This window comes from Semicossyphus pulcher, unplaced genomic scaffold, assembly GCF_022749685.1.
Source record: "Semicossyphus pulcher isolate SPU_LCO1_2020_fin unplaced genomic scaffold, fSemPul1.0.p SCAF_16, whole genome shotgun sequence".
NCBI classification, from domain to species: domain Eukaryota; kingdom Metazoa; phylum Chordata; class Actinopteri; order Labriformes; family Labridae; genus Semicossyphus; species Semicossyphus pulcher.
The window spans coordinates 12,414,373-12,439,341 of record NW_027211670.1 but is presented as its reverse complement, the minus strand read 5'-3'; the positions used below and the strand labels follow the sequence as shown (position 1 = coordinate 12,439,341).

At 42.9% G+C, this 24,969-nt stretch overlaps 1 protein-coding gene across 1 annotated transcript in view; it reads left to right on the top strand.

The window, feature by feature from the left end:
• ankfn1b (ankyrin repeat and fibronectin type III domain containing 1b) overlaps positions 1–24,969 on the top strand; it is a 123,763-nt gene that overhangs the window by 5,472 nt on the left and 93,322 nt on the right. The window contains exons 2-3 of the mRNA XM_069664960.1: positions 3,999–4,180; positions 10,517–10,755. Coding sequence (XP_069521061.1) covers positions 3,999–4,180; positions 10,517–10,755 — 421 coding nt within the window. The remainder of the gene's footprint in view (positions 1–3,998; positions 4,181–10,516; positions 10,756–24,969) is intronic.

Below are 24,969 nucleotides of genomic sequence, written 5' to 3'. Positions count from 1 at the left end.
CCCACCTCATCCATCAGGGGAGTCGTTTATTGGCCGACAGCGGGCGTGCTGTATGTCAGTGCTTTACTCCTGGAGCCTGCGGATGTGCTGACTTAGAGCGGGCTGTCGGTTCACCTGATAGCTCCCCGGTGATAAATATCCCCGAGCTTGAAACATCCTGAGCCAGACATCCAAGAGAGTTAAAAGAGAAGTGAAGGTTTTTATTTCAACATTTGGAGTTTTTTTCGAGTAGCTTGTAAAAACAAGCTGGCACCAATAAGGCTGCTACTGTAATGTGTAATGCTAATACATCTGGATGATCCCGCAGCATTTTATTTTCTCATTAAATCATTAATTAATGACAAGTAATCTTCCTAAAGTCAAGCATTTTAATGGATTGGATATGATCCCATGCATACATCAGTGGTGGTTTAATTGGTTGGCTTACATTAAAGTGATCTGTCACTATCTATCGCCAAATGAGACAACACAATGGTGATTGAGCCTACGGCCCACTGATGAAAGCCTTTGCATGTGCAGTATTACAGACTGGGTGTCTGGTGCGACATTCACAGAAAAAAATCACAAGCAGCGCCCAGTTAGCGACGCGTTTTCCATCAGCCAGCAGTGGTTGGTCTGCCAGAGAGGGTAGGCGGCGCTAAGCGGCTGCTTTTCCGGTCTCTGCAAGTGTTGCGAGTAAACAGTAATCTACTATGGCTGAACAAAAAAAGAAAAGATGGATGACTAAAGATACAACTTCAACAATAAGTGAAAATCCAAAGAAAAAGAAACAAATTTGACGCTCAGATGAAGGCAAACAGTCTGAAAAGGAAAGCGACCGTCAGCGAGGAAAATCAAGAGTTACAGTCGTAGCCAACCGTGGACGTCACACATGCGACACTGTCTGGATATCTGGGAAGTGTGCTCCTGCAGTTACCGTTTATCGCCATAGGTGCCGCCAAAGAGAACAAAACTAAGATCTTTGAGATTGACAATGTCAATTATAGTTTTGTATCACTTTTCTCAATCTTTCTTTGGAGAGTAAAAAAAGGAGATCATATCTCTGTTGAGTCTACGTTTACAGTGAAAAGATTTAAGCTAATCGTAGCTTAGCATAACAACTAGAAACAGAGACGACCTGGGGTCTTTTCATTACCCAGGCGTGAAACGGAGTCTCAGAGAAGTCACTGCTTCCGGCCAAAAAGTCCAGCACATTATTGTTCATAAAACTACCAGTTGTCATTTATATCTTTTGTTTTTTTGCAAAGCAATAGACACATAAAATATACACCGATCAGCTATAACATTATGAGCACCTGCCTAATATTGTGTAGGTCCCCCTTTGGCCTCCTTTAAGTCCTGTAAGTTGCGAGGTGGGGCCTCCATGGGTCAGACTTGCTTGTCCAGCACATCCCACAGATGCTCGATTAGATTGGGATCTGAGGAAATTGGAGGCCGAGTCAACACCTTGAACTCATCTTGTTCCTCAAACCGTTCCTGAACCCGTTTTGCAGTGTGGCAGGGCACATTAGCCTGCTGAAAGAGCCCACTGCCATCACTGTTTCCTTGAAGGTGTGTACAAGGTGTGCTAGAATGTTAAGGTAGGTGGTACGTCAAAGTGACACATGAATCACAGGACCCACGGTTTCCCAGCAGAACATTGCCCAAAGCATCACACTGCCTCTGCCGGCTTGCCTTCTTTCCATAGTACATCCTGGCACCATGTGTTCCCCTCCGCACAGGATTAACTTTTTCAGCGATTTGAGGTCCAGTAGCTCTTCTGTTGGATCAGACCACACGGGCCAGCCTTCGCTCCCCACTCGCATCGATGAGCCTTGGCCACCCATGACCCGGGTTTTCCTTCATTGGACCATTTGTTGGGTCCTGACAGGGAACACCCCACAAGAGCTGCAGCTTTGGAGACGCTCTGACCCAGTCGTCTAGCCATCACAATTTGGCCCTTGTCGAAGTCTCTCACATCCTCACTCTTGCATGTTTTTCCAACTTCAAGGACAAAATGTTCACTCGCAGCCTAACATACCCCACCTACTGACAGGGGCCATTGTAATGAGATAATCAGTGTTATTCATTTGACCTGTCAGTGGTCATAATGTTATGGCTGATCAGTGTATCCTTCCTTTGAGGTACTATAGGCATATGTTTTTTATGTTTTATCAGAGCCAGAGCTAGTTCTTTACCATAGAAGTAAAACGTATAGTTAAAATACATAAAAAAGAAAATAATGCACACTTAAACATGTGATTATATAAGTCTCTTGGTATCACTCCACTACGTTTGTTTTCTAAAATAAACTCAGCCTCGTTGAAAATATCCCCATAACTCTGCTTGCATGTCCTCCGCTGATCTTTAGCCCGGGTTCACGTGTTCTGTTCCCAAACTTGTCACGCGAGAGTCTCGGGGTCAGACAGATTCCACCTCTGCTGGGCCCGACTCTGATTTAAGAAATGTTGGCCACGTTTCATCGAATTAGATCACATCAAGCTGATCAGAGCTGGCGGAGGAGGGGGATTTGCTGCAGTGACTCAGTGTTAGCGAGGTCTTTTCCTGTTTTATTATACATGAGGCGCACACATTTTAGGGATTGTTTTATATAATATTCGTCACATCTGTTGTAATATCATTTAACACAAGCAATCTCTTTCTTCAAGGGGTGTCAAAACTGTCTTCTTTGAAAGCATATTATCATAAAACAGCTGCCTCTAAACAGACTTTAAAAAGCTCTTTACCACAACACACATCTCAGCATTGATATCTGCAGATTGTTTGATTGTGTTGTTGCTTGTTACCAATTTGCTCCTAAGCCGATTCCTGCGATTGCGGCCATTGATTGTTGTCCCCACTGGAGAGTGCGTGGTATCAACGGCTATCAAAGAAGCAATTTCTATTGGTTGTGTTCCAAATGGCCTTCAGCTTGATTATGCTGAGGTGGAAGCAATTTCACTATTGATCAGACAGCTGCTCTCTTGTTGCTCATTAACGGTACACTGGGCGTATGTGTGTGTGGGCATACCGGTGTGTGTCTCTAAGTGTGTATGGGTGGGTGTTTGCTGCTGAGCTGCTGTGTTGTACAGCACAGTGATATCTTTAAGAACAGTTGTTTAAATCCGTCTGAAAACAATAGAAACAATAGTTTTATTACTAACATTAAAAGGCTTATTCTTAAAATCTACTTTAGAAACTACTTAGTGTGTGTGTTTTAAACCAAGCATGCATGAAAACAGTACACATTTCAAAGACAAATATAAGGTAAATTTTTTACATTATCGTCTATCGTTGATGAGGTTCTAAAAGTGTTCTTGAGCTAACTTTGAATTTTGTTCTGTTGCAAATTGGTTGGACCAATATTGGAATTTTAAGGCCAATAGCAATACCGATATTTCACTGATTACCGATATGGCGACTGATATAGCGATTTTTTGACCTGGAATGAAAAATGACCTTTTCTGAATCGATTGTTCGCCGCTCTGTTAAACAAATAACTTCACTATATTTAACATTATTTTACACGTTTTGAACATTTTTCATTCCTGATACCGATTCCAATATCTAGATGTGAGTATCAGCCAATACAGAATTCCCCTCCGATACCAGCACAATTAAAGAAACACATATCATTGGTGGAAAAACACTGCTTGCTAGCTTTAGCGAACATTACATTACGTTACAGCCAACTGGCCGATATCCAGTTGTGCACTTAAGACTGTATTGGAGGCCGATACTGATATCGGTATTGGAACAACTCCAGCTGAGAATATAGGGAACTATGGGGTCGGATACTGACTGCACAATTTTCTAACCCAACCCAAGTATTTTTATGCATTTTATGTTCTGTAAGATACATTTTTATGTGAGTATATATCTGAAAACACATATCCACGACAGGTTGTTATCGGCCCGATAATATCGGTCGACAGATATATCGGTCAGGCTCTAGATCCAGACCAGGCTTTTATTTTGCTACAATAAAATATAACTGTCGATTTCCTCTATCCAATCAGGTCACTGGAAAGGAAGCTGCAGAGACCCCTACTGGCTAAGTCCCGTACTCTCCCCAGCATCCCCCAGTCCCCCACAGTCTCCAGGGTCCATCACTCTGATCTGATTGGCGGGAGTCCTCCTCGCAGAAAGAACCCGCCGGCTGCCAGCAGCCACCCGAAGGCCTGCACCCTGCCGCCTGCAGGTAAAGATAAAATGGAAGCTGACGGCTGCAGAACGGTTTCTGTTTGCTTGGGGATTGTGTGTGTTTGCAAAAACAGCAGGCGACCTTGCAGAATGGAGTGCATCTGTGTTATTTCTCCATCTCCTTTGTTTGTTTATCTGTTCATTTGTTCACATAATAACTCTGACAAAGCCTGAGCAAATTCTCTCAAATGCACGTTGGTACACAATTATGGCGCTCAGAACATTCCTTTTCATCCTGAAATTACTTTTTCTGTTTGACTTGTATGAAATGGGAGGACCCTTTAGCTCGAGACTTTTTGACACACTTGTCTCTGTCCCAGTGTTTTTATCAATGTTTAGTACCAGGTCTGATATTTTAGAGGGATGGAGACCTTTGTGAACAATTCAGCTCCGGTTAAGAACTTAATTAAGAATCCTTACCTAGAAACAATCATAGTTAAGATCAGCAGTAGGTCGACCTCTGTGTCCTGTTGAATGGGGAAAACGCTTATTTTGAACGTAAGACGGATTTATACCCCTTTCCCACCAAAATGAGAGCATCGATGCAGGTTTTTCAGACCCGGGAAGACCCACGTATAGATGCCAATTGTCTCTTTTCCCATTGTCAGTGGAGTATACTCTCTATTCTGCTGTGCCACCGTCTGACGTCACATACGCCCTGGAAACGGGCGAAGAACAAACTTCCCCTCGGATCAGAAAAGGCTCTCTTGCTGTCTTGCAGGTGTTGCTGCATCTTGCACGAAACAAAGGACAAATTCGCCGTTGTATGTTGTTCTTCTGTATTTACGCGACAGCGGCCAGAAGTTCAATGCACGTCATAGCATCTCGCCGGAAAGGGGGCCTTTCCCACTAAGCAAAAAAGCCGGGTGTTAGCGGGTTTTTTGAACAGTGTGAAAGGGGCTTTAGGGTAGCTCTGGCTAATGGTACTATCTCAGCTAGCAACACACTCAAATTGCTTGCTTAAATCCGTTTAAAACACCTTATTCATAATTTGTGTGCCTCTTGAACTATTGATCAAAGTGCTGTGTCGGAGTAGATATGAAAAAAGAATGATGCCACAAAAGCCTTGGATGTGTCAAACAATTTATTTTCTCTTTCATACTTCAACAGATGCTTTGTCTCTTGGATATTTGCTTCCCCTGACGGAGCGCGCACAGCAGCTCGCTGTTTCCGCTCTCTGTTTTTTTCCGTCTGTCTTTGTTTATATATCAAACAGCGTTCCTTCACCTGAGAGGGAGAAACTGTCACGGTGAATCCTGATCCTGTAAGCTGCTGACAGGGATAGCTTTCATCTTATGGATGGATGAAACGCCCTGTTTTTAGAGGATAAAAACATTTCTAAGTGATGAAATCTTTTGTGAGAGGAAACCCTACAGGAGGCAGGTTTTATTTGATGAAGAAGCAGCATTTCTATGAAAAGAGAACAAAACAAATACAATGAATTAATGAACATAGAGTTACCAGGTAAAACTAAAAACAATCTGAGAAGTTAAGGATGTGAAACTGAGGTTTTAGCAGCTTCAGAAGTGACCTACATTCAGTAAGTTTTAATACATTCATAATTTCTCAGCGGATGATTAAACATCAGTCGTTACTGCTTCCAGCAGCTCCCGCAATTTTCCAAAGTGGGTCATTTGTAAAGTAATCTCCTCTCCAACCATTTAACACCGTACCCGAGACATGGACGGACTCCAAATACGCCAGCAAGCCGACAGCTGTAGAGTCAGAGCAGGACGTGCCTCGTTCCTTCTTATTCACATGCGCTGACAGACGCAAGCACAGTCAGCGGCGGGCCGTCACCGCTGATTGACGTCACTCGACTCAACTCGATCAAAGCTCCCCACCAGCACCGGGATTGATGAGAATTGGCACATTTGAAAGGTCGGGATGAGGGAAAATGCTGTGTCATTATCACTCTTATTTGTGATGTTTAATCCAAGACGGGCTTCACAAACACAGTCAGCCCGCCGCTTCCTGAAACCACACTCCTTCCTCTCTGTCTGAGAGAGAAGAAACTCATGCAAACATGAGAGGAGAGGAACTTAATAGAATGAGGCGACGTCTGACGCTTGATGTCAACCAAAGTCCCACTGGATTCATAAAGAGAGACAGATGGCAACACAGGAGGTACAAACTTGGAAAAACACTCAAAGAAGCGCAAAGTTTTCACAGAATAATGACACAACATAATCACTCAGGAGCTTCTCTTCGTGCTGGCCTCAAATTACAACGTAAAAAATGTTAATGTAGTCATTATTAGTTACATAACTCCCAGAGTCATCATCTTTTTAGCTTTTTCGTGTACATGCACACATTTATACACACACATGTAAAACTTACAAAAGAGTAATTTCCCACTCGCCCCTCCTCTGCTCCACTCTGCCAGCCGCCTCATCAGCCAACTCTGCTCACCTGTGTGCTCAGCTGCTCTTCATCAGTAATCAAGCCAGTATAGAAGCCTCTCCTGCTCACGCGCTCATTGCCCGATTGTTCTTTGCCACCTCATGCAAGACACCCCAGCACTCTGTTTGCCTCCGACCTGCCAGCTTCAGCCTTCCGTCCCTGACCATGAGTTCTGGCTCAGCGTTCCTGGTTTCTGTCTGCCTCTGCCCTTGGCTGTCTGGCGTTCCCCTGCAATGACACCACTGTGTTAGTTTTCCTGTTACTTACCTGTGGATCCCTGTGGCTCACAGACTCCAAAGCCCCTTTCCCACTGGTCAAAAAACCCACTAACACCCGCTAACACCTGGCTTTTTTGCTTAGTGGGAAAGGCAAAAGACGTTTCTGACGTCAGAGGGTGATGCAGCAGAAAAGAGACCGGCAGGAGTATACTTCGCTGGCAATGGGAAAAGAGACAACCAGCATTTATAGGCGGGTCTTCCCAGGTCTAAAAAACCTGCGTCAACGCGCTAATTTTGGTGCGAAAGAGGTATCACTGTGTCTCCACACTGCATTCTGTAGACATTTACCTGCTGGCTCCTCGAACCTCAGCCCCAGCTCCGGCCCCCTGCCCTGCCACTGTCTCTAACCGCTTCTGCCCTGATTTTTGTCCCAATTACATTTTAATTCTCTGTAGATCTGACACCTAAAACCCTGTCAATTTTACCAGAAATAAAGTCTATATCAAGGTTTTCAACACAGAGAGAGAGGACCCAGACTTCAGAAGATTTTATTGTAACAAAAAGGAAAAACTAAAGGTTTACGGTTGGAGTCCATCGGGAGCAGGTGAGAAATAAACATCCAACTAAAGGTTACAAGGTCCAGCGAAACAGGTCGAGCCACAGAGGGAAACATCCTCACAAGGAGCAAGGGTTGACGGTTTGCCGAAAAAATGAACTAGCACAGAAACATAGGAAGGCTAAATACACTGGGGAGGCGAGTGTTAATCAGACACAGGTGGGACTAATCAAGGCACAGGTGAAAACAATCAGGGCGGGGAGGACAATCAAGCAAAGGCGGGTAGTAAATATACAAAAATAAGAACGATAATGGTGAATGAAACAGTAAAAGATGACCTTAAATACACAACGTGATGAAACATGACACTAAATTATGAAGGAAAAAGTTCTCGGTTTTATTAATGAATGATGTATTTCCCTGTCCCATCACCCTTCTTGTTAGGACTCTGAGATTGTTACGACCTCAATCATCCCACTCTGTTAAAGAGCATCGAGCCAACCAGAGCCTCAAAGCTCTAATCCAATTTATCTTTGCTGTTCTACTTTTAATTGTCCGGGACTTAATGACATTGTCTGCGACCGGTTCATTTAACCCGAGCGCTTCCACTTCCTGTCCCCACGTCACCTCTCTGACTCAGATTGTCTGTCTCTCCGCCTGCTTCCCCTGCTGAGGCTCTGATGCAAATATCAGGCTGCGAGAGACTTCAGCCCAACGTGGCCCCCTTGTTGCCTAGCAACCACTGTCATCGACCATGATGATGGTACCCCTCTTCCTCTCTTCTATTTGCGTCTCCATTAAAGCAGAGCAGCTTTTTTTTTGAATATTCAATTTGTTTACAGGTAAACTTCATTCACAGATTTCAGCAACAGCATCCCGTGAGACCGACAGGTACGAGTCAGAGCTCACTTTGGGATCTGCTCCCCTGTTGTTTTGATGCAGCGTTTTCTGGCACAGATTTGAAAGCCAGATGCGTTTTTGGCGACTGCTCAGACAGTGGAACTGAAACTGTAATATTTCACACTCTGTAGACCATTCATAAGCTAACACGAAAGCTGTTACTGCCAAAGGACACGCTGCTGAAATCTTTTAATGAAGGATTTCAGAACAAGGCAATTCTAGCTAAGGCATAAATTACATTTAGCTTGAAGTAGGACAGACAAAACACTGAACAGTGACTTCAGAAACTTGGTGAGTGAGACTGTTAAATGTCTTGACCTTCAAGTTATAATGTTGGCAAATCACTGAGGATAGTCTAGTGCACATTACCAGAAACAGGCTAGATGCTAACACTAGCAAACCTACAACTACAATAGAATAACGCAGGAAGCTAGCACACTCATCCCATATATTATGGAATGCATCTAACATAAAGTTAATTTTAGGAATTTCGTGTTAATTAAGCAATGAAGCTGTTTGTGGAAAAACACTTGGCAATGCTCTTTAAGTTAGCAAACGCAAGTAAACTCTAGCTAGGAGCTAGCTGAAACATTACTTTACAGTACTCTAGGTTAATGCTACTGAGCCTGCAGTCCTTACTCAGAATGAAAGGTGTGAAGATTTAGTAAGCTCCTTTCTAACAACTGTGAAGTCCCCTGACCATGAAGTTATACCTGTCATGGAGTCACTCAGGATTAGTCTAGTGTCCATTCGTTACCAGAAACAGGCTATATAACGTTAGCAAACCTCCTACGATAAATTATGCAGGAAGCTAGCACACTCATCCCTTGTATTATGATTAGCATCTAACATTAAATTAATTCTATGAATTTAGTATTAACTTAGCACTGAAGCTGTGGAGAAACACTAAGGCCAGTAAGCTCTAGCCAGCAGCTAGCTAAAAACATTAGAGTTACCATGCTAAGAATGCTACCACGCCTGCGGTCCCTTGTCAGAAGGAAAGAAGTGAAGATTAAGTAAGCTCCTTTCTGACAGCTGTAAAGAACTGAACATAAAATTATACTGTCTTGTGCACATTCATTACCAGAAACAGGCTATATGCTAACACTATCAACCTCCTATGATAAAGTATATGCAGGAAACTAGCACACTCATCCTTTGTAATATGGTTAGCATCTAACATAAGGTTAATTTTATACATTTTGTGTTAACTTAGCATTAATGTTGTGGAGACACACTGGGCAGTGCTTTATTTGTTAAATGGAGCTAGAAAGCTCTAGCTAGCAGCTAGCTAAAAACATTACTGTTCTTCAGGTTATAATGCTAACAAAGCTACTGAGCCTGCAGTCTCTTGTCAGATGTGTGAAGATTTTGGTAATTCTATTTCTTTTTGGGTTTATGTTCATGGTTTTGATCTCCTTTAAAGAATACATTTTTAACTTCACTTTTTATGCATTTAAATTTCTCTCAGCTAATTTGACACCACAAAAACAGGTCATACTTGGATGTACTAGCGCATGGAAATACACCAAATTAGCATTTTCAACAGTAACTCAAGCCCTATAAAGACTGCATGTATTTGAATTAGCATGTATGTAAGCATGATTCAATATTTATGCTCCAAAAAGTACTTACTGGGCCTTTAACTTGACCTCATTTCATGTAAATAACTTCTGTCCTTCATCTTGATAGACAGAGTTGCTGTAGCTTACCCGGCATGCATGGGCTGCGGGTAATTGACAGACCAGTGTGTGTTTTCTAAGCACTCTCAGTCGGCCGTAAGACGCTGACAGGACGTCTGTCGTCTTGAGGAACATCAAATGCAGAGCGATGGACGTCTGCTGTGATTAGAGCAGCTGAGCTACGTCTGACGGCACACATCCGTCTCTGCTGTGAAAGCTCAGCCGTCATGTCAGAGCACTTTGCTGCCGCAAATGTGTTCCTTCCTTTGCATTATACATGATTTCCATCGGCGTATGGAATCATAATCAAGCTGTCAAGGAGTCAGACTGAGAGTAATGTTTGGGTGTAAAACATTTCACCTTTAAAGGCAGCTTGATTACATTCAGGAAATATTTATGGCGCGAGTTTGCAATAATTGTGTTGGAGCAAATATTTATTATGCGTCAAATCTGTCTCTCTCATTTGTCATCTTCTGTGCCCAACCATTCATCCTTCTTCTTCCCTTATTTCCTTCCTAACGCTTCCCAGATCTCATCATTTCATCTTTCTGTTCCTCTTGTCGTCTCTCCTCCAGGCGAGCTCTGGCGATTGGAGGATGACATGGAGGGCGAAGACGAGCCCGAGAACGGAGGATGCACAGAGGCCCGTCCCCGCTCCCAGTCGCCTTTTTCCCACTTCAGAGCGCGAGCAGCCTACCTCCGCAAGAGCGTCTCGGCAGATGACCACCTGGACATGGGCTCGGACTACAGCCCTGGGACTGTGGCGGAGGGGAAGCCGAGCCGCGCCAATAAGGGGAAGCTGAAGAGAAAGTTTGTAAGTACCAGTCTGGGTTAAAAACTAATGTTTTTCCTGTGGCTACATTCTGTATTTTCACACAAATGAAACCTTCTGGTTGATCTGGAGGTTAACTTTTGCACTGCACATGGTCACATTTATTTGAAGACCATAATACATGGAAGATAATGAAACCAAACAGACTCTAGGAAACAAACAATGGTGCGTCCTTGCCTTAATTAAGTATGCTAAAGATAGTCCAGTTACACTTTAGATCTCCTTTGTCGCTCTTAATCTCTTCTTCCTAATTAGTGAAGCCCCTTTGTAAAGCTGTGTGTGTACCTGCGGTATGTGCAGGTGAGAGAGAGAATAGAGACAAGTAAAGGGAGAAAGAAATTAGTGCTGCATCAAAGTGGCATCAAAAATATCACTGAAACAAAGGGTGTAATTACACCGGATTATTACCACTTCAATTATAAAGTTTCAGCAATTAAAATCTTGTCAATCAAGTTGTCGGCGTCCGCAATCAAGCACAAGTGGCTATTTTCCATCTTCTTAAACATTTGGGCCCTGTCATCAAGACGTTGTGTAATTTCTGTATATTTACTTTAATTTTAACAGGTTAAGTGTCTGTTCTGTTGGATTGTTTGGGGGCAGTGATGCCAGCAGGCTTGGTGAATGTGCATTAAACATTAACGACCTCTATATTGTCCCCCGGTCACTGGATCAGGTAACTGGAGAGCTCATTACCAGCCGTAGCTTTGTAATTGATTCTCCGGTGTCTCAGGTGCAACAGGACACCAGCAGAGGTCAGGGGGACCTTCTGGTGGGAGACACTTTACTTTAGTGTACTGCTGGATGTTGTGGCTGGAGCTGAAAGAATTGTCTGGATCTGAAATGGAATATTTAGTCAGAGCAGGAAAGGACTTTTCCAAGCACAAGTCAGACCTGGAGATCTGTCAGTGAGCTAAAAAGAAGGGACAGAAGCTGCTTACACAAACTTTCATCTCACTGTTCAGCATCTTGGTTTGAACAGTCAGGTGTATCTGCTGGTGCGATGGGGACAGCACTGGATATGATGACCTGCCGTGGCTGTTTTGGGGTGAGAAGTCAAGCTGTCTACCTTTGTAATAACTTTACACACGATTACAGGCAGTATCATAAATGCTGATACCTTTCTGATACGTGGATTTAAGTAATAAGATAAGATAAGATAGAACTTTATTTTTCCTTAAGGAGATTCTAGTGCCAGATTGCTCCTTAAATACAGTTCATAATTAGAATAATTAAAAAAACAACTTAAATATGAGTGAAATCTGAAACATACAATTAAGTGTATGGGTTAATGCAAAAGAAACCTGCCCAATAGAAGAACAATGTTACAATAGGTACAAAAGTAAGCAGAAAGTAATGGTGGCAGTTAAATTGAAAGTACTGTTGACAGTTGTAAAGTAGTAAAAAGTGCACAAGATTATAATTTTATATGATATAGAACGTTATTGTACATAATTGTGAAAAAGTTATATTGCTCAGGATAGTAAAAGTTAAATGGGGGTATTGTGCTGTTTCACATTTTAAGACACACAATGTTACAATGTGGGTGAACTTTCAAATCTGTAGGTAAAAGTATGTTGGAGTCAGTCTGCAGGCTGCTGTGAATGCCAGGTTTCCCACGGTTTTTTCTACACTTTGTGATGTCACAAAGTGCAGCCTCAGCAGGCCAATCAGAAGACATCATTGTAGGGGGCTAGGTTTCTTAAAGGGACGGAGCTGACTGAGTCGTTTCAAGCAGAGGCTGTATGAGGGCCTGCACATAGCACCAGTGTTTTTTTAACTGTAAACTATGCTAAGCTACTCCACAGATATCACAGAGTGAAATATGAAGCTTGAAATTAGCATAATACCCCCCTTTAAAGTAATTTTGCACATGGTACTAATGGTACTGATTGTGCCCTCTAAATATAAACATAGATATGGCCCTGATACTGGAGGTGATATAGCAAATGATAATGAACATAACATCCTGAAATTGAAAAGTGTTGCACATGATATCAGAAGTTGTGTTATAGCCCTGTATGCTAAAGCCTACCTTGCACACATTGCCGTTGCCAAAATCGCTGACATTATCAACTGTTGTTGTTTGCTATTGTCTAATGATATTTTACCTTAAATTGGTTCTTTGTTGCTTTTCTCATGGTGTATAAATAGTGGTTTAGGATTGGTGCATAGATGGGCGTACCCGCAAATACCTGATACATCATTTGAGTCTGTAATGGAGGCATTTCCGGGAACAGCTCTACTTATTATTGCATTAGTTTTATACTTGGATATTGGAATATAGCACCATATCCAACCGATTTAACACATTCAGTGGGTGCTTTTATTCAGCATCCCTCTTATTCTGCAGCTCCACGGGGACTGCAATTTGGACCGCCTGATAGAAACAGTATAAACAGATCATCAGCGAGGGAGGTTATATAAGGTATTATTATATGAGTTTCTTCCTCTTTAAAGCATCTATAAGGAAGAGAAGGAGTATCTAAATCTTGGCGTCTCTTCTGCCTCACTCAGCCGCTCTCTTTCCTTCCTCCTCTCTCTGTATAAAAACAGCAGCGTTGGCATGTTGGTTATGGATGTGAGGAGAATACATTTAGAGTGGCTCATTGTTGCTCGTCACTTTATACGCTCTTCGGGAGCACCGCTCGCTTCAATTACAGCGACAACAACAACTGCAGCTTAGCCCGGCGGCGCATATAAAGAGCAGTTGTGCTGCAGTGTTAAGACATGCAGGAGTTTAACTCTGGAGGCTGACAGCCAAACGGCAGAGCAACAATAGCTCAATATCAGCAGCGCAGAGTTAGAGAGAGTGTGTGCATGTGTCGTAGTTTGTGAGTTTGCATGCTTCATCATTCAGTGCGTGGAAGTTTGCTGAAGGAAAGAGAGATGTGTTGGAGAGTACAAGGGGAAAGGAAGGATATTGGGGTTTAATGTAACTCCGTGTTTGTAAAGCTGCCAAACTGTGCATTAAGGTGAAAGTAAATTATCTGCCATAACGGCATCACTTCATCTCCTGCACAGCCATCACTCTCAGACACTCTGCTGCATACTCTGCTGCATATCTTCTGTTTTCAAGGTCACACCTCTTTAATTCGGCCTCATACAGCAGAATTAACTTGTTTCTCTCATATCTCAGGTTTAAATAGCAATCATTCACGTATCCTTTGAAAGAAAAGCAGCGTTTGACTTTTCAAGAGCTGTTTTAATCTGTACCGAGCTGACACAGACACTCTATACTTTAACTTTCAAGTGCTCCTCTCGAGAATGTTGGCTCAAGTGTTTAACTCAGTTGCACACTAACGGCACTTCATCTGTCCGTCCTTGAATCGTCAAGCATTCATAGCTTAAAACATAACCTTGCTATGAAACATTTATATAGTTTGTAGCAAGTGTAACTTTTCTATCCGGCTGGACATTGATGAAATGTATTCTTCTTCACCCTTCATGGATATCAATCTCTGTAGCTTTGGATAGTGGTTGTTTTTGTGCCTCACTCTGGATCGGACGTACGGGACCTTTCTGTGTGGAGTTTGCATGTTCTCCCCGTGCGTGTGTGGGTTCCCTCCGGGTACTCCGGCTTCCTCCCACAGTCCAAAGACATGCTCGTTAGGTTCATTGGTGACTCTAAAATCGCCTGTAGGTGTCAGTGTGAGCGTGAAAGGTCGTCTGTCTCTGTGTGTCAGCCCTGTGATTGACTGGTCATCATTCCAAGGTGTACCCCTCCTTTCGCCCAATGACAGCTGGGATACCCTGAAGGATAAGTGGTATAGGTAATGGATGGATGGATTAAGTTGGTTGCTTGAAATTGAGTCCAACTTCCTGTGCCATGGTATTAGTTTGACATCTGGGAGCTCATCTGAGGTCACCTTTAGGGCCTGTGTCCACTAGTGAAGTTTTTTGCGCTGGCAGCACCCACGACCTCAATTTCAGAGCGCTTCTCACTGGCACTTACTGTTGCTAGGTTACGAAAGTAGTCTGGTGGCACTTCTGCTTCCCTCGGTAGTAACCGTTAAGTCTCTTTTAAATTGCTCCGTATGCTTAATATCTGCTTTTGTTTAAAGTTATGATCTTGAAGATTTTCATTTAAATAAATGTCTGCTAAGTCACTATCTATCGCCGAATGAGGTAACACAATGGTGATTGAGCCTGTGGCCCACTGATGAAAGCCTTTACATTTGCAGTATTACAGACTGGGTGTCTGGTGCGAAATTCGAGGAAAAAATCACAAGTTAGTGCGCCCAGTTACTGACGCGTTGTCCATCACCCAGCAGTGGTTGGTCTGCCAGAGAGGGTAGGCGGAGCTAAGCGGCTGCTTTTCCAGTCTCTGCAAGTGTTGCGAGTAAACAGTAATCTACTGGGGCTGAACAAACAAAGAAACGATTGATGACTACAGATACAACTTCAAAAATAAGTGAAAATCCAAAGAAAAAGAAACAAATTTGACGCTCAGATGAAGGCAAACAGTCTGAAAAGGAAAGCGACTGTGAGCGAGGAAAATCAAGAGTTTCAACTGGAGCCAACCGAGGACGTCACACATGTAACACTGTCTGGATATCTGGGAAGTGTGCTCCCGCAATTACCGTTTTTTGCCATAGGTGCCGCCAAAGAGAACGAAACTGAGATCTTTGACAAAATCGAAAACATAGAAACATAGAATCGTCTCCTGGCATTAGCAGCAGCTATACGCCTTGAAATTGTACCCTCAAAAAACAAAAGGATAAGCTTCACCTGCACCAGTGTTGTTGACAAAGCTGATATCGGAATATCCTTCTTGATTATGATTGGTCAATGAGTGAGAAGTGACATTGACGAGTGCGGCAGTGTTCCAAAAGTTTTTGCACTGAGGACACTGGGCGCTGAAAACACTGAACTGCATTGGTTTTGTTTAGAAAACAGGTGCTGTCAGTGCAAAAAACACCGTTAGTGGACACAGGCCCTTAATCTGCTGGAAGCATCTTGTTATGAGAACAAATTATACCTGAGGGAAGTATCCATTTAGGAAATAAAGTCTAGGATGTACCTTCAGACATTCAATATCGAGTTTAGTTTTTAAGTTGAGGATATAAATGTGCTTCATAACATTCAAACTTCATTGTTTTCATCATAATTTAATCTTTCATCATAATGCAGTTGATCGGATATACTTGTTATGTATCTGTCGCTGTGGGACGCTAAGTGAAAATGTTAACATCTGTAAATGTGTGTGTGTGACTTTCATTCTCTTAAAACATGTCAGATTGTGCAAATTCACTCAAAGCGTCGCAGCAGCGAGCTGAGTGGCTGACTAATCAAAGTACCGGCCGTATCGTTGCTGCTGATTGAGCGGCTGTAGCTACATAATGCGTTATCCGTGCCTATTTGCAGCACTTCACACTTACTCTCTCTGTTTGCCCGATGACAAGAGGAGTCAATTGTGCTCCAATTTATCCATAAAGCTGAGATGCTAATAGTTGTTTGTCACAATTTCCTTATTCCTTAGAAATCCACAAGACACGCCGCAAGACCAATCTCTAACTGATCATGTACATAGAGAAGTGCTCACACACATGCAGACCTCTTTATACGGGGCTCGCGGGGAACTCTGTGGTACCTCGGCTGTCCGATGAAGCGGATGATATTCAGCGTATCGCTCTGATAAGAAGGCTGGATTGGTTAAAGAGATATGTGACTCTTCCCTGTGGTTAAGTGTTTGGAATCTGCTGTCGGGAAACAGGCACACAGTGTGCTCATGCATAATCATTCATAAAATCACACACAGGAAAGATGGCCAGAGAACATCGTGTGTAAATACAGATATTGGTAGGCATTAACAGAGAGCTTAGATTTGATTCAGTACTGTCTGTCCTGGAGTCTATCTCGCTACATGATCTGTCTGCAAATCAGCACATTCTCCTCGCCAACAGGAAGCATTCACTTGAGGTAGCGACTGCGGGGAGCTATTCAAAAATTTCCATCAGCAGCTCTAAGGCTCCTGGAAGGCAATTATGATTTTAAAAAAGTATCTACCCAGCCTGGCTATCTGCTCTCATAGCATCGTCAATGATTCTATAATCCAAGAAAGCAGAATCCGTCGTGTTCTTGGAAAGAAACATCTTCCTCAGTTGTGTCAGGAATTTGAGAGCGAGAAAGACGAGTCTTTGCAGATTGAATTGGGCTCCGTGCTTGTCAGCAGTTTAGATGTTAACCATCTGTTTCAACCAGTTTGGTGCGACAGACTAAACCCCCTTTGGATGCAAATTGTTGTTTTTGGCTTTGTAGGGGTTTCCATTTATTATCATTGGCTTAGTCGCCATCTGATGCATCGTCAGATGCCCTGTAAACCTCGTGGATATGAAGCAGATTGCTCTTTCTTCTTATGTTAAATTTAGCCAGACAAGCATGAAGCATTTAATTATTATTGCCAGTTTCAGTGCTAAGTTAAACGTTGGAATCTTATCCCAGTGAATGAAAGGGATACGATTGAAGTAAATTTGCATTTAAATTAGAGTTAAAGCTGCACTATTTGATTTTTATCCACCAGAGGGCAGCAGTAATCTTTAAAGAGTCTTTACTCGCAGGACAAGAAAGTTCATTCATCAGGTTCACACAGCAGCCATCTTCCTCTGAAAACATGCTCAGCTCAAATGCTCTCATAATGTTGTATTAATGTACTCCAGGAAGTTGTGCTAATATAGGGCAACAGAGAATTGTTATAATTTCACCACTTCTCAATAAATAAGCAACTAAACCGACAATTGACATTGAACCTACGGCGGGAATTGGGCCCATATTTAAAAGAAAAAGACACGTCTTATAACCCACTAGCTGCCTTTAGACAACAGCTAATGTTAGCTTAAATTACATAAGCTAGTACATATGCTAGTAAGCACAATTCTTTGTTCGAAGCTAACATTATGTTAGCTAGGAATTTAAACCTTTTCTAATGCATCATGTAAAAGTAGCAACAGTAATGTTAGCTTTGAGCTATTTCCTAGCTAACAGTAATATTATGTAGTAGGTGGCTGGAAGCTAATGTTAGCTAATGGGTTATCCATTATGTTTTTTTTTATCTTCACCAGATTTCACTCTGTATTTTAAATGTGTATTGTCTTTACATACTTATCAATCTGGAAGCGATGATATTGATTAGATGATTGTAAGAAACCAGGTGAAGATGGTCCATTGACACCAATTTTCCCACCGTCCACAGCATGTAAGTCCATTGTTTACTTTTTCGATGTGGCCTGGTCCACCAACCACCGAGAAAATTGCTTCTCCATAGTGCAACATATTCCTCGATCAACCCCAGCCACCCATTTATATTGGTTACCTCTGGGCTGATATCTCACAGTCAGCATTTGTGGGTTTGTCAGAGGGGAGTGGATGTGAGGAGTTTTATATGGGAGTGCCGGGCGGAGTGGGACCATTCTGACCATTACAATGATTTGAAACTGGCTTGGAGCTGAATAAACCTGCAGACTGGGGTGTTTATACTCTGCAGGATTGGCTGATGTAGCAAACCTTTCAGATTACTGGAAGTTTGATTCAATACTAACATAAGAGCAGTTAAATGAAGGAGTGTCTACAGGAGCTCTGCTTGTGCTTGAACAAAAGATGAAGTGCCTTTTTTGTATTGACAATGTTAAGTGGTAGATTTTTGTGAAGTACGAGCACTTAACGACATTAAGAATTCTTAGGCCCTGTTTACACCTGGCATTAAAATGCGTCTTGGTTGATCAGATCAAAAGTGCGCAGCTCTGAGTACGTCTCATCCATCTTCCTCGCTTTACACCCAAATAAACATATTTTCATTATTGTGTGTGAAGCAAAAAAAAAAGTGGGAAGCAGACTCACAGCAGAGGAGAGAGAGAGAGAGGGAGAGAGCACTCATGTGGATGAGCAAGAGAGAGGAAGTGAGTGAATTTGGACAGATTTGTTGCCGGTGAAGTGAACCACAGTGCAGATGGAGTCTCTGCATTGTATACACTTATACTCCTATATGAAGCGTCTGTATCCTCACTGAGCTGCATTATTACAAACTATAATAAACTACTTGTGTCAAGGAACTGCCTCGCCCTCTTCACGTACGACGAAAAACATCCTGTCTGGGGAAATAAAGTACACCCACAGCGGAGAAGTACAGCTGTTCTGATACTGATACACGTACCGGTACTGGAATATCTGAGTATTAAATGAAGCCGGAAGGACAGCGTCATGTCTGGTTTCAATGTGTCCTTGGAAAAGTTGCTAACATGGCTAAAAGGAAATTGCCATATAAAGCCCAGACCACCTCTGAATGTGGTCTCACTGTTCAGACCCTTAATGCATGTTGGATGCATTGCTACATGTATTTAGAGCGGCGGACGTGTAATTGGATGATGGAAGACGCATCTTAATGCCTTGTGTAAACATGGCCTTACAGAGAGTAGCCCGTATTAGTGTTGGTGACACGGTGCAGTTGTGTAACAGGGAGGTGTAGTGGAGAGCCTCAGTGTGCACAGCCACTTAATTCTCTGATTACAGTCATTAAAGCATAAAGTGCCTGTTATATAATAACATCAGCGAGGGAAGGGGGGGTCTGATGTAGTATTATCATGAAAATCCATCTGTTTTGATTCAGTGTACGTCTCTCATACACAAATAACACAGGACAAACCTACTTAGAGGCCGGGGGACGACGGGTGTCAAACGACGCTCAGGCTGCATTTTGAGAGCTCCACTTCGCCTCACGTCCAGAGACCTCAGTCAGAACAGGACGCCTGAAGGCCTTTGCCAGCACTTTTCCTTCCTGTGATCTCATCCTTACAGTCTATTGTTATGTCTTTTCCACTTTTTTTTTTCCGCTCTCATTTTTCTGCCCCATTCAGAAGGAAGTCGACTGTTTTGGCATTCAAAAGTGATCGCTCCAAATAAGCTTGGTGATCTGCGCCAAGATACTTTGGTATGTTTCCATCCCTGCTGACTTGCCAAGGTGCTAATATGAACACCAATAGCAGCTTTAAAAGACAGTCCCTCGATTAAAAACATGTAATATTAACATGCTTAAGGCTACGATTTTACAAACCAAAATTAGCCTCACATGCTCCATGTATTACAGGAATTTTGCTGGTATTTAACAGTGTCTGCATCCTGATTTCTAGATGTTTAAAGGCTGATTTTGTCATAAATCTACAGTCCACTCAGCTCTCCAGGATCAACAGATGAGCTCTGCTTAACTGGGGATTTTCTCATTTACTTTCAGCTTACTGTTATCCACTGCAATGATGCAATGAAGAATTAAAATAACACAAAAAAGCTTAACTAAAATCCCAAATTGCCAGAATGAAAAATCAACACTGTAAGGACAGCATGGAGGATTGAAAACAATGTGCTCTGTACTGATACAGTAACAGAAAACGTAGGCCCTTTCTCTCCATCACATCTGCTCCTTGTAGCAAAACTTTTACATCTGAACACCTTCTTTCTTCTTAATTTCACCTATGGTTGCACTTTGTCTAGCATAGCATGTGTTTGTCTCATCTAGCTGGTATTAAGCAATATCACACGAGAGGGTGATGTTGTACTGAATATCATCATGGCTGTGATTCGGTCGTACAACAACAACAGTTACACAAGCGGCCTATAGTACTAAAAAGTAACAATCAACAACAGATTACTTTTTGCTCCACCAACTCAACTAGTTCCACAACTTACCTGAAACTGGACTGTTGTTGCCAAGCAACCCAAACATTCTGCTGCACTATGTGTCTACAGGTTACCACAGATCAGCTGTTTCTATCATGTACATTTATGTTTGTTTCAATTTATCATCAACCAGTGAAATAAGAGTCTGCTGTGTGATTCAGAGAAACCAGCTTGACCAATGTAGACACACACGGTCTGCTGTAATGTTAATTAACAGTATTCAGGACACCTGGCTGAGGCGGAGTGATACATAGAGTGAAAAGTCCCTGTGATGTACTCTATCAGCACTAATAGAATGCCTCTTATCCAATCAGATTACTTGGTTTGAACTAACTGTTGTTTAAAAAATCAATACATCTTTAAAGACATTTTGAAGTCCCTGTTAACCATTACATGTTTTTTCCTCATCAGCTCAGATTGAAGTTTAGAGACGTCGGCGTACTGTGTCAGCTCCGGGCCCTAATGCGAGGCTAAAAACAGGCCCTGTCAGTCACAATGCATCACAATGTTCTGCCTGATTGGCAGTTTGCGATGTGCCTCCCCTGTGCCTCTCCCCCGCCTTTAAGTACAGATTGCTCAGTAACAAAAGCCGCCTCATTCTCACATAAAATTTAGTTTGAATACAGCTGAAAGAATTAACATACACCATGAATGTTAGTGACTGTTTCGGTTACCTGTTTCTGCACGTTTACAACTTCAGCACCTTGGACAACGCCTGAAAGCTCAGCGGTGCTGTCCTCGAGTTTGTTTTGACAAGTGAATGACACGTCAATAAAGCATGATTAATGCAGAGATTAGCCATCAGTGGCCCTGTGCGCTGCTCAGGGGCAGCTTACTCAATCTCACAATATCGCCATTACTTGTAACATAACGTGAAAACAACGTCCCGTTCATCCGATTCTGGGCCCTCCTCTGGGCCCTGTTGCTCGCTTATTAAACAGCAACAAAAAGCTCCTGCCTACCTGAACATCTCATCCAGGTCTACACTCCGTCCTGCCCACTATGCTCTGCCAATGAAAGGCACCTGGTACTCCCATCACAACAGGGCCCTAAGTCACTATAGACTCTTCTCCTCAGTAGTCCCCCGGTGTTGGAACGAGCTACCAAACTCCATTCGTTCCGCAGAGTCCCTTTCACCTTAAAGAAGAAGCTAAAGCTCCAGCTCTTTCATGAACACCTCTACACTTAATGATATTGATGCTGTTGATGATGATGACATTGAGGATGTAGTTGATGTTAATTACGATATTCATGATGATGATGATGACTATATTGACCTTTTTGATGCTGCTGATGAAAAAAACAAAAAAACACACTGTGTGCACTGCCTGTCGGCACCAGTGTCCGGTCACATTTGAAGCTGTTTGTTGGCACTTACTGACTTCGTTCCCTCCTGTCTTGATCGTTGCTTGTGTCGTAGTAACTCTCAGATGTACGTCGCTTTGGACAAAGCGTTTGCTAAATGAAATTGTAACATTGTAACATCCTCTGCCGCGGGCCCTTACGCAGTTGCATTACCTGCATCAATGGTAGTTACGCCGCTAGAGACGTCAAGAAAATAGGCCCGCGCAATGCTGCTAAATGACTATAACCCTGTGCTGCTTTAACTTTAACTACAAGCCTGATGAAGTTACTTAAAAATGCCTTCTGGATGTAGTTAAAGCATGCAAGAGCCACCAACAGATTACCTTTAATTCAATGTGAGCAAATGACCCTTATTACCTGAGAAAAATAAGGGAATATAATAAATACATCTCATCTTTAACATTTATGGAAACTATATTAAAATTAGACATTGTCCTCATGTGTAAGACACAGGAAACAGAAGGCGTACACCTCCAGTCCTGAAAGGAGGTCCAATTAACCAAAATTAGAATTAGTCTGGGCACCTGTGGGGACGTACGTAGGTTATGTAAGTGCTTTAATGATCATGTGCACAGCAGCTTTCTTACCAGCCCACGATCTGTCACCTGGGTCCTGATTATGTTCCCTACACACACCTGTCACTCATTTTATTTATGTTATTTAACACCAAACTCCTTGATAAAGTTGGCTTTTTGTTTTGCAACCTCTGTGCATTCTCCCGCTGACCACATGGTGGCAGCATAACGCCACACAATACAAGCCCCCCTTCACACTCCCTCACCTCGCTCGTCTGAGTGCTGTGTCAGTGTGTGCGAATGTGTGTGAGTGAACAGTTACCTGGGTGGTGCTTGAGGTTTCTCTCTGGTGACTCATTCATCCTGCGATGACTAACGCACAGACACCACAGCGGACAGTCATAACTGCCATCGGAGCCGAAGGTTGGCTGCCGACCGGCTGAGCAGCGCTCATTATCTGTGGAGACTTTTATTGGAACGCACACTTTGTGAACATACGACAGTGGTGTTTTTGTTTGCTCAGCATTCCTTTACTTTGAGTCGTGTTCATAAGCGTTGTGCGCTCTTATCCTCCATTTCTCCCTGCTTCCATCCCCCTGTTACACAGATATAAGATGGATGAGTGATGCAAAGGCTGTAAAAATGATTAATGTGGATAAACAAACAAAGACAACCACACTGAAATGGGATTTTTATGAAGTATCCCTTAATGTAAACTGATTTCAACACCTCGTTTTTCATTAGCAGCGTCGGTGGCTAAAGCTAATTTAGGGACACCAGAGGCGGCGGTGAAAGTGAGTTGCATTCAGAGAGACAGTTCGGCCCAGCTCTAATGGTTATGGCTTGGAAAAGACACATTTATGGTTACGGTCGGCTCCTTTGTCAACACTCGAGTGACCGTACGCGCAACTCACATCATCGCACGTAATTCATCACCGCTTTCAGGCATCCTCGGCCTCTCTTTGCGATCACCTTGTCCGCCTGTGAAAAGTGACTAAACACTTTTTGTTTGGGTGTTCAGCTCGACCTCTTTTTGACACACATGCACGCACACACACTCACCCAAAAAGTAGACCAAGACTGGCATGGGAATGTTTTCTGCAGCCACTTTGATTGATGCTGGAAAACGGTGAAACGCTCCTCTCTTCTGCCTCTCTTTCTTGCCCTCCATCTCTCTCCTTTCCCCTTTCTTCTTCCTCTCCTTGCCTCCTTCTGTATTTGAGGCCGGAGTTTTGTTGACATGGGAGCTCTTGCAGAGGATTACTGTGGAGTCAGTATTTCACTAATGATGCATAATAATCTCTCTCCTTTCCTCTACTTGACAACTGTCTCGACTTCAAATCAGACTTCTTCACCACAGGACATATTTGGGGCAGAAGAATAACACGCTGTGCTTACTACATTTGAATGCTCCTGTTCTGTTGACCCTGCCTTCGCTCTCTTACCTCCACTAACCTCTGCCGAGAAATGCACTGAAGTCTACACAAACCTACTTGGACATCCAGCATGGGCCTACTTTTTCTGACTCCCAGTTGTCGTCAGTTGATGATGGCCTTGATGCACGGGATGAGGGGATCTCTCACGCCGCACCACTTCCTGGTGTTTGATCATTCTTTCCCTAAATGCCTCATGCAGAGTGAGATGTGGCAGTCGGAGCTTTCCTTGGTCCTTAAAGCCTTATTTAAAACCATAAAAGATATTTTCCCTTTAAAATGTCAATAAGCTGTGGGGCGCCAGTTTAGCTCAGTGGTTAAAGCGCGCACCCAATGCTAACAGGTGCAGCGGCCCCGGGTTCAACCCCGACCCTCAGCCCTCTGCCGTCACCCCCTGCTCTCTCTTCCCCTGTTTCCGACACTATCCACTGTCCTTTCTTTGTCAATAAGGGCCTGTGTCCACTAAGGGCGTTTTTTTGCTCTGGCAGCTCCAACGACCTCAATTTCAGAGCGCTTCTCAATGGCGCTTACTGTTGCTAGGTTAGGAAAGTTGTCTGGTGCCACTTGCGTTTCCCTTTGTAGTGACCGTTAAGTCTGTTTTAAATCGCTCTAAATATTTGCTTTTATTCAAGGGAGGAAACTGAAACAATGGAAAGTTTTCGTCTCCTGGAGTTAGCAGCAGCTCCACACCTGGAAATTTTACCCTTGAAAAAACAAAAGGACTAGCTTCTCCTCCTCCATTGTTGTTGGCAAAGTTGATATCTGAAGTCCCGCCCCTTCTTGATTTTGATTGGTTGGTGAGGGAGAAGTGACATTGACGAGTGAGGCGGTGTTCCAAAAGTTGAGCTATTTTCAACTGAGGGCGCCGTGAGCGCAGCAAGAAAAAAACAGCTGGTGTAGAGGAGGACGCTGAGCGCTGAAACGCTGAGCTGTGGACACAGGCCCTTGGCATAAAAGAGCCCTCCCAAAAAAATTGAATCCAAAATTCTACTGCCTTGATTGTGTTATTAATTAAAACCCAAGACACCATGTGATTCTTATGGTAGAGCATTAGGGCCATGTGTGATTGACTATACTTCTGACTTTAAACTCAGAATTTTGACTTTTTTTTTTTTACTCCAAACTTTTTTCTTTTTCCAATCTTTTTATTTTTATCTACAATTTTTTTCATTTTTGTTATTAAAAATTGTATTTTTTTTCTTCAGCCTTCAATGATTAAA